General features: G+C 46.2%; 1 protein-coding gene across 1 annotated transcript; it reads left to right on the top strand.

Moving 5' to 3' along the window:
- The first annotated feature begins 138 nt into the window (after nt 1-138).
- On the top strand, nt 139-5,686 carry RPS6 (ribosomal protein S6). Its single transcript, XM_080574502.1, has 6 exons — nt 139-528; nt 1,184-1,315; nt 1,971-2,181; nt 2,533-2,679; nt 4,639-4,796; nt 5,544-5,686. The coding sequence occupies exons 1-6, from the start codon at nt 154-156 to the stop codon at nt 5,637-5,639; spliced, it is 1,119 nt and encodes a 372-aa protein (XP_080430628.1). The 5' UTR covers nt 139-153; the 3' UTR covers nt 5,640-5,686.
- The last annotated feature ends 4,400 nt before the right edge of the window (nt 5,687-10,086 follow it).

The following is a 10,086-nucleotide window of genomic DNA, read 5'->3' as shown; positions in this document are numbered from 1 at the left end:
GCAAGCAGGATTTTCCTCTGACAATTTATTAGAACACTTCTCAGGTTCCTCACGCAGCGTGAGGAGCTGGAGGCCGGCCTCTTCCCACAGGTAACCAGCGACAGGAACAGAGGGAATGGCCTCAAGTTGTGCCAGGGGAGGTTCAGGTTGGAAATGAGCACTCATTTCCTCTCAGAAAGAGCAGTCAAGCACTGGGACGGGCTGCCCAGGGAGGTGGTGGAGTCACCGTCCCTGGGGGTGCCAAGGAGAGGTTGGGCCTGGTGCCTGGGACACGGCTCGGGACGCCCACGTTGGCCCCGGCCCAGCGTCACCACCGAGCGCGGGTCCGCCAGGAGGCACAGACAGGCCGGAAGCTGCCTCCTGCGCTGCCAGCTCCCCTTTGCCCCGCCCCCTTACGGGCGAACCCCCGCTCGCCATTGGCTCCCCGCGGCGACGCACGGCGCTCTCGCGAGGCTTGGCGGGTTATGTGCGGGCGGCGAGCGGAAGTGCGGCCTTTTCCGGCGGCGGCGCGGCGGGGGCAGGATGAAGGCAAGGCGGCGCGGCGGGGCGCGACGGGCCCGCGCGGCAACGCGACGCAAAGGGGCCCGGCGCCGCCCGGCGGGACACGGGCACGGCGCGATGGGACGCGGCGGCGGGCGCGGGGCGCTGCCGGGGGCCGGATGGCGGTGGATTGCCGGCGGGGCGGGGTGGGGATGGGATGGGGATGGCGGCCGCCATCGGGGCACGGCGCCGGCCGGGCCGCGGGGCTGGGCTCCGGGAAGGTGCCGGGGGGTCCCCAGGCTCGGGGCTCCGCTGCGGATCCTAGGAAGCTCGGGTGTTAGCCTGGGGTTAGCGCCCCTGCCTCGGAGCGCTGAAGCGTTTGGTTTAGCGTTGTGTGCGTTAGGAGGGGGGCACAGCATCCTGCTGCGTTGGGCAGCAGCCCTCTCAGAGGTGATAGTGTTCCTGCTGCGGTAAAGGTAGTGTTCCGAATGGTTAAGGAGCTACTGCTGTGCTAATCTGATTGAGCATGGGTCTGTTTGGTTCTCTGAGCAAAGCATTAATAAGCTAACACTAATAAACACGTAGCTGCTTTTAGATTTTAAATGCTAAGGTAAAATGAGTATCTGTGGCTAAACTTGCATGAAATGTGTTGTATGAGACCTTTCAACTGAAACATTATTTATTGTTTCTTCCCTTCTGTTAGCTGAACATCTCTTTCCCAGCCACTGGCTGCCAGAAGCTTATTGAAGTGGACGATGAGCGCAAGCTCAGAACGTTCTATGAGAAACGGATGGCAACGGAGGTCGCAGCTGATTCTCTTGGTGAGGAGTGGAAGGTAAGGATCAGAAGGGTGTGCTAGCCGTAGCCAAGTTGCTTAAGGTACGGAGCTATTCGCAGTGTGCAGGTGTAATATTTTAGGGTATTTGCATGGTACTGATTTGATGGGTTTATTGAAAGCTTCTTTTAAAATACATACTGAATTCAGTAATTAGGCTAGCGCTCTTCTTAATAAGGTAATCTTTGCTGATGTTGTCTCCTCAGAAGAAGAAATAAAAGCTATTTTTCTCTTTTTACATGTGTATTCGTAACCCATGCTCTTGTGTTGAATGTAGATTTCTAGTTCATGATGCTTACAGGCTTTGGTTAGGTTTAGTGTTAAGAAGAAGAAAAGACAGTGATGGACAAAACTTAGTCCAATGGATCTTGCACAAAATTGGTAATAAGAATTCCATTCTTGGATATGGGTTTGAAGAGAAGTAGAGTAAATATAGGTCATGGTTTGCAAAGATATGTTTCATGTCTGTGTTAAACAAAAATCTTGAACTGTTGGTGGGGTGTTGGTTAAAGAAGCTCTAGGTGTCTGCAGTAGCAGTGACTTCTCCTGAACCACTGGTACAGCAGCTGTCCTTAGCAGTATGTTGGCATCTCTACGGCTTTTGGAAGTAATAGAGACACAAGCAACTAAGAGGTGTGTTTCTCTGTTTTCACAGGGCTATGTTGTCCGAATCAGTGGTGGCAATGACAAGCAAGGCTTCCCCATGAAGCAAGGTGTCCTCACTCATGGACGCGTCCGCCTTCTGCTCAGCAAGGGCCACTCCTGCTACCGCCCCAGGAGAACTGGAGAAAGAAAACGCAAATCCGTCCGGGGCTGCATTGTTGATGCCAACTTGAGCGTTCTGAACTTGGTCATCGTGAAAAAGGGTAAGAGCCTGGGTGAATCAATCAAAACCTAGAAACAGGCACCAGGAGAGAGCCAGTTTGCTGGTGGCTGCAGAGTTCTGTAGAATGAAAATGTTTTCATGGTCTTAGAGTGAAAACGCATCTTGAAATTCCTTCTGTTATATTGTAACTTGAAATATTTTCATTGCTGCCAGCAATACTGTTGCATTAAATTATCAAAGCATAGTCAGGGTTGTCACTACTGCAGGCGTACCCCAAGGATTATCTAGTATTTTGGTTTTTATGCGTTTTAATCTTAGGACTGCTCACAAATTTAACAGGTGGTTGATAGATGCAGGATTAATTAGCATGTTTAAACTCATTCTCTCAAAGGTGAAAAGGATATTCCTGGGCTGACAGACACAACCGTGCCTCGTCGTCTTGGTCCCAAGAGGGCTAGCAGAATCCGCAAGCTGTTCAATCTCTCTAAGGAGGATGATGTCCGCCAGTATGTTGTGAGGAAGCCTCTGAACAAAGAGGGTAAGAACTCAGATTTCATAACTTTTGCCTTGCTTTCGGGCACTTCTCAGCAGAGGGGTATCAAGTTTCCTGCATTTTACACTATCACTATGCTGTGTGTGTTTTATGCTGTTGTAGTAGATGAAAGAGTTGACTGTCCTGGTATTAAAGCTTTGACAGCTGTCATTTGTGGATAAGAAGTTGACACTTCTGTGTTTTCCACGTTTCTATCCCCCTCCATTTGACTCTAAATCTCTTGGCACGATTTATTTTTAACTGTTTTATATACTCCGATGTTATTGCTGGTTCTAAGAACAATCAAAGAATAATTCTAATAAAGTGAGGATAAATCAGAGATAGAATGTTTATGAAATGTTTCATAGAATCGTGGAATCATTAAAGTTGGAAAATACCTCCAAGATCATCTGGTCTAACCAACCCCCTACCAGCAATGTCACCCACTAAACCACGTCCCTAAGCACCAGGTCCAACCTTTCCTTGAACACCCCCAGGGACGGTGACTCCACCACCTCCCTGGGCAGCCTGTTCCAACACCTGACTGCTCTTTCTGAGAAGAAATGTCTCCTCATTTCCAACCTGAGCCTCCCCTGGCACAACTTGAGGCCATTCCCTCCAGTCCTATCACTAGTTACCTGTGAGAAGAGGCCAGGCCCCAGCTCCCACAGCTTCCTTTCAGGTAGCTGTAGAGAGCAATAAGGTCTCCCCTGAGCCTCCTCTTCTCCAGACTGAAAGATTTATATCAGGCGGAGATAGAAAACAAAATACAGAGCAGATATAGGTAAGACTTTTCCCCCATGCTTTTATGACAGTCTGCAAAATGAGCTTTTCTTGGGAGGTCAGTGTTGTGCTATCTGCATGTTTCTTGTGGTGTTTAATGTCTGGTTCTGTTGCATTTGATCAAACAACATGAATGGTGAGGATTTTGAAAAGAAAGATCATGGTGAAATGCAGGCACGAAGGAAGGTTATTGGGTGAAAGACTGCAAAGTGAAATTTTCTCCATCATAGGAACTATACTGTCCACTAAAGAACGCGGTCCTGGTGGACTGGTGGAGACAGTTGCTTGTCACTTGAGTAGTGAAGTTATATAGATGTGTGCATTCTTGTTTGATTGTTACGGACTTTGTGGATTTGTTTTCTGGAGATGAAACTTGAAAGTCTGTGTAGAACTATAAGAGCTTTTTAAATCTGAAAATGCAATGGCTTGGTCTGAAAGCTAAGTGATGACTTTCCACATCCATTAAATACTTTAGGAGTACGGGAAATGTTTTAAGACATACTTGCTGAGAAGCAGGGAATCTTCAGAAAACTGGAGGGAGTTACAAATGCATTACTTAACGTTTCATTAATGATAATCAGTTACATAGCATTAACAAAACAGTTTTAATGTCTGACAGTAACTGAATCATTTCTTGCAAAACCTGTTCCTGCTGAACTCCGTTTAAGTTACAGTGTACGTAGTATGCTACGTTAGGTTCCACTTGCTGTTACAGTAATGTTCTCTTTCAAGGTAGATAGGGGAGGAGGCTTAAGGTCTCTTTGGGAGGAAGTTTGTCACTTCTACCTTTCTACTGAAAGACCTCGGTGCAGCCTTTCAATATTTAAAGGGGGTGTTTTAAGAAGATGAGTAATTTTTTTTTCTTTTCAGGCAGATAGTGATAGGACAAGGGGTAATGGTTTTGAACTAAAAGAGGGGAGATGTAGATAGGATGTTAGGAGGAAATTCTTCACTGTGAAGGTGATGAGGCAGTGGGACAGAGAAGCTGTGGATGCCCCATCCCTGGAGGTGTTCAAGGCCAGCCTGGTTGGGGGCCTTGAGCAACCTGGTCTGGTGGGAGGTGTCCCTGACCATGGCAGGGGGCTGGGACTGGGTAGTTTTTGGGGTCTCATCCACCTGGATGATCTTTGGGTTCCAACCTGAGCCATTCTGTGATTCTACTGACTCATAATTCTGTTTCAGGCAAGAAACCTAGGACCAAGGCTCCTAAGATCCAGCGACTGGTGACTCCTCGAGTTCTGCAACATAAGCGCAGGCGTATTGCGCTGAAGAAGCAACGCACTCAGAAGAACAAGGAGGAGGCAGCAGAATATGCCAAGCTCTTGGCAAAGAGGATGAAGGTACGTGCACCCCTCGTAACTTCACTGTTTAGAGTATCTTGCACTATGGAAACTAAAGGGATTTGATAAACCTGACAGTACACTTAAAATGGTACTGTACTTAGCTGATTTTGACTAAGAATACCTGAATGTGAGTGTAAATGTTCCTGGTCAAACATCTTTTGAGAGTTGCTATTCATTTCTGCCAGTCCTGGAAGAGTTGAATTAATAGGTCTGGTCTGTTTGTGAGAGCTGATTTTGGAGAAAATAATGGACAGTTTATGGCCTGTGACAACGACAACATTTGTGTGGTGGCAGTTATACTTCAAGTTAATTCTCGGTCAGCTAGGGTGTGCAAGCATTTGAGTGATTGTGTAGAGGAATTGGATGCAGTAGCCGGCCTGGATGGAAGGTAACTTGGCAAGAAGTTGTTTGGATGAGTTTGCACTTGAACCTAAAGCAGCAGTGACTGAAGAAGCAATACTTTACAGTGTTTAGCACAGTACTTGAATGTTTTGTGACTTCTGGACTGTAATGGAAGGTAGACAGAACTCCTGTGTGTTCTGAGCTCTGCATTAGTATTTTTTTCACTGCAGTTTTGGACACCGATCTCTATTAGTTAGACGTGTCTCTGTGGGTTTGGGTACTTGTAGAATTCCTTTGGTCTGGGAAGAAGGGATGCTGGATTCTGCTTTAATGACTGTAAGAGTAAGTGGTTGATAGCATCTGACACCAAGATTACTTATTTCATGCTGCTTTGCTTTTCAGGAGGCCAAGGAAAAGCGCCAGGAGCAGATTGCTAAGAGGCGCCGGCTTTCTTCATTGAGAGCTTCTACATCTAAATCTGAGTCAAGTCAGAAGTAAAGATATATGTGATACTAAAAATAAACCCTTTTTGTGGTTGAATTTAACTGTGAGAGTCATGTGCATCTTGTTCCCGGCTATATCTTAGAAGGAATAGTAGTCCAGACTAACTGCATCGCCCAGACCTAAATGGAACCACAATCCTTGGTCTTGAATCTCTTCTCTTTTGAGAACTTGGAATGCCTATTCATGCTTTTAATGAAAAATTCCAGTTTGTAATAACTTTGTACATGCATCCTGATTCATAGAAGCAGAATTTACCTGCAACAGCAATATCCTGTGTTGTGGTTGAGTAGTGGTTCTTTTTTTTTCAGTCTTAAGTACAGGACAGTGTTTCCAGATGAGGAAGGAAGATTTTTGGTACTGAGCATGTGATGGTAAAAGTCTAAAGCCTTCTGGGGATTCATAGCAGAGTTAACTTCAGAATGGTAAAATACTTGCACTTAATACTGAATACAGAGAACCGGTAAGCCATTTACTAAAAGGTTTGCTGTAGTAGTTTCACTTGAGGATAAATGCTAGTAACCTGTACGTATTTAGAACCCATTTTGTGGAGATTTATTAGTCTGGTGGGAATTCTGTGATTTAGGAATATATGAAGTATTGGCAATGGATTAAGCTGTGTCTAAATAGATCCTAGGTGCTCTTAAAATAGTAATCAGGATCCACCTCAGTTCTTTGTTCAAATAAATTCATGCTTCTATTTCCACTATAGAAGTTAAGAAGCTTAAATTTTCCTGTGTGCACAGCAAGGATATTTAAGTTATCACCTCACCTGACTGGAAACAATTTTTGAATACCTTGAGTGTTGAATCTGGACTCTATGAAATGAGAATTGCTAATCTTGGATGAGGGTAAAATTTGCTATGAAACAGATGCATGTGACTGAAGTCTCAGACCAAGGAAATTACAGAAAGCAGTTAATCCCAGCTGCCAGTCAACCTTTCTAACAGCTTGACTGCTCAGGTGGAAGAACTGTATGGACTATAGTTGATTTGCAATTTGAAATATATAAGTAGAAAATGCAAAGTAAATAGGGTTAACAATAGTGTTTAAAGCGTAAATTAAATAAGAATGTTGGCTAGTTTCATAAAGTGAAGTTCTTAGAAGTTACCATTTTATGTAAAATGAAGCAGGTAACTTCGGTGTTTTTTTTTTTATGGAGGCCATGTTGGAAGGGTCATTTACTTCTTGGTCTTCTGAACCAGAGCAACTGTTGCCCCAGTTGTGTTAGTGGCTGAAAAAAGGTGGTGGGATACTGGTTGTCTTTCTCAAGGACAGTTTGACGATTCATAGCCTTGTCAGAGCCAGGAGATTCCAGTCCTATAATGCAGAAGCAGAGGCACCATTCTTTAGGCCATCACCAGCTCAAAGGTTAATGAGACAGAATGCTATCTGCGTGCACTTGACCACTTTGCTACAGTAGGATCTGCACTAAAACTCTCCAAGGCCAGCAGCTGTGGGTGTCTTCTAACATGATAGCATCAGTTCAAAAGCTGTGATGATACAAAACAGATGACAAAGAGGAAGTGCTGTCTGGTAGCAGCAGCTTTCCCTTGACCCTAGTTGCAGTTTTGGCAGGATTTCAATTGTACAAGGCCAAAGTTCTTCAGAAAGGGTGAAGCTCAGCTATACATAACATCAACATATATAATCATTTAAAACTGATACAGTCTAAGTTCAGGTAGTATTACCCTACAAAATAAAATGTAAAAAAAAAAAAAAGATGCCCAAGGAAACTTGAACAAGTGTGGAGGAGTATTGTTCTGGTAACCAGGTGGAGGGATGGGCTGCCACCCACCCTGTCAGAGCTCCTGAGGCTGGCGGGCAGCCCTGGATGTCTAGTCCAGTCAGGTATGAGCGGTTGGTAAAGGATGGATCCCACAACCTTTCCAGGCAACCTGTTGCAGTGTTGGAGCACTCCTGCAGTTAAAATGTTTTCTTCAGTGAGTGGGTTGCCCTGCGGTTCACCCCGTGCTGGTTGCTTCTTGCCCTCACACGGGTGCACTGGCTCTCACTGGCGTGGAGCTCGCTTTCCCCCCCAGCAGCCCCTGCCCTGCGTGTGCAGCTCAAGCAGCCCAGATGCCACACCAACGTTTGGGTTACTGCTGAGCTGTGCGGGCGCAGCACCAAGGCTGCCCTACAACATCCCCTAGAAGTCAGCAGGCTGGGGTGGGCAAGAGGTGGGAAGGGGACGCAGCGGGGGCAGCCGACCTAAGCTGACCTAAGGGGTGCGCTGTGCCGTGTGGTACCATGCTCAACAACAAAAGTTGAGAAAGGGGAAGGGGGGCACGATGAAAGCATCTGTCCTGAGCAACTGCTACACATGGTGAAGCCCCGCTTCTCAAGATGTGGCTGCACGTTGCCTGCTGACGGGAAGTAGAGAGTGATTGCTTTCTCACTGAGCGTGCATGGCCTTCGCTGCTATTTATTTTCTTCTTTCCCCTGTAATTAAACTGCTCCTTCTCTCAACCCATGAGCCTTCTTTCATAGTTTCTTCCCATGCCCTTTTGAGGAGGGGGAGTGAAAGAGTAGTGTGATGGAGCTTTGCTGACTATCACTGTGAAACCACAACAGAGCACTTTTAAGAAGAGTTTGGCTCTGTCTCCTCTACTCCCTTGCTGTCTCATTCATTAGCTGTTTAAAACCAAAGATGAGATCTTCCCCCCTCCGGCCCCCTGAATCTTCTCCAGCCTGAGCTGTCTAGCTCTCAGCCTCCCCCTGCGTGACGTATTTCAAGCCCTTCATCTGTGCGGCCCATCACTGGACTTGTTCTACTATGTCCTGCTCTTTCTTGTACTGGGGACCTGGACACAGCACCCAGACACATCTCACAAGCACTGAGCAGTGGGGAAAGACCACCCCCCCCCCATCCACCCGCTTGCCATGTTCTGCCTAGTTCAACCCAGGACACCGTGGTTTTTTTTGTTTGTTTGTTTTTTTTGCTATAAGTTGAGTCATGGTCATGCCAGCATCCCCCTGGAACCCTAGGCCCTTTCCTGCCAAGCCTCTCTCCAGCAAGTCCACTCCCCATCTGTGCTGGTGTTTCCCCTCAGAGCCCATCTGATTTTCTGTACTCCTCAATGTAGATACAAGAAGTTTGTAGACACAAACTTCTGCCAGGGAGAATGACGGCTCTTGAGCTTTCTGAGGGTGGCTCGGAGCACAGGAAGGCACAAAGCTCCCTGAAGTTGGCTCTGTCTGCTATTGCCTTCTACCATCACAGTCCTTCAGGGTTCCCATCTGACTGTGGCATAGGAGGGAACAGGTCCTTCCTCACTGTAGCTTCAAACACAAAGCCTGTGTCCATGCTGCTTCAGGAATTCCTCAAATACAAGCTTTTATTCCTGCCATTAATGCACCTGTCTCAGTTCAGTTCTTGTTAAGGCCTCCTTCAGCCTCCTTTCACTAGGCCAAAGTAAAGGCAGCATGGTAGGAAGGAGGTGTAATACGTTTAGCAGGCAGCATTATTAAAGAGACAGCAAAGGACCTGTGAAGAAACAGAAACAACGAAGCATAACAGAGCAAAATAAGCAAAGTCACGGTGATGTTAACAAGGTTATAAAAGAACTGTCCAAAAGACAAACTATTCCTGCAACTCCTAACTAGAAATAGACCTTAAAAGATTGTTATGAATCATCTCCACAAGCCACTTCTGTTATATATCTGTTTCTTCAAACAGAAAGGTCTTTAGGGGTCTAGTATTCTTATTTTTACAAAGAGATTAATGGAGTGATTGCCATAGATGAGACAGTCTGAAAGATACTCAATTGTGAAGGAAGGCCTGAAGCACTTGGCCAGTTAACTGGCAATTTCTACTGCTTAAATTTCATCTCAGCCTGAAATGTATTTACTTTCATTTAGAACCAAAATGTACAAATATGTTTTGAGGCAGGAGGTGCACCAGCATCTCTTGCAATCTGCGAGGGTCCATCACTGCGAAAGCACAACTCTATTTCCTCCACTGCAAAGTCACTGAAACAAAAACAGAATTCCCAGCAGGTGTTAAGCAACATACAGCCACAAACCTGCTCCCACCCACCTGATCAGGGATGCCTTTCCTGGCCAGCAGAGAGCAGCAGCTCTATCAGTAGGAAGCCAGGGTCCTTGACTTCCCTGCAGACAAGGTTTCTGCCTCCATCAGACCGTTTTTCATTTTTCTCTGCCTTTATTGGCCTTGCTGTGTACGTATGGCTCACTTAGGGTGCCTCAGAGCCAATCTCTCCCATGAACAAAATCTGCCCAGGAGAGTCCTTTTTGTCTTTCCCCCGCCCTGCCTCAACTGCTCCAGCTCTTTCCCACCAATTTACCGAGATGCTCTGCAAAAAAATCCAATGAGGCAGTTGAAAGTCTCTGGTTTTGCCCAACTACAAGCTGAATTTGCATTTAAGATTAAATTATGTCAAGCAGGTAAGGTCAAATGGTAAAAGAAGCTGAACAAACGAAA

The sequence above is a fragment of the Anser brachyrhynchus genome (assembly GCF_964034855.1).
Source record: "Anser brachyrhynchus genome assembly, chromosome: Z".
Lineage (NCBI taxonomy): Eukaryota > Metazoa > Chordata > Aves > Anseriformes > Anatidae > Anser > Anser brachyrhynchus.
The sequence above is the reverse complement of the archived record's forward strand: the minus strand, read 5'-3'. Positions and strand labels throughout refer to the sequence as shown.

What these genes read in the sequence shown, in the direction of transcription:
- RPS6 (XM_080574502.1), top strand. Translation starts at nt 154, where the DNA reads ATGAGCACTCATTTCCTCTCAGAAAGAGCAGTCAAGCACTGGGACGGG. An exon ending in GCGGCGGGGGCAGGATGAAG is followed by an intron (nt 529 to 1,183) that starts GCAAGGCGGCGC and finishes CCCTTCTGTTAG; the next exon opens with CTGAACATCTCTTTCCCAGC. An exon ending in GAAGCCTCTGAACAAAGAGG is followed by an intron (nt 2,680 to 4,638) that starts GTAAGAACTCAG and finishes ATTCTGTTTCAG; the next exon opens with GCAAGAAACCTAGGACCAAG.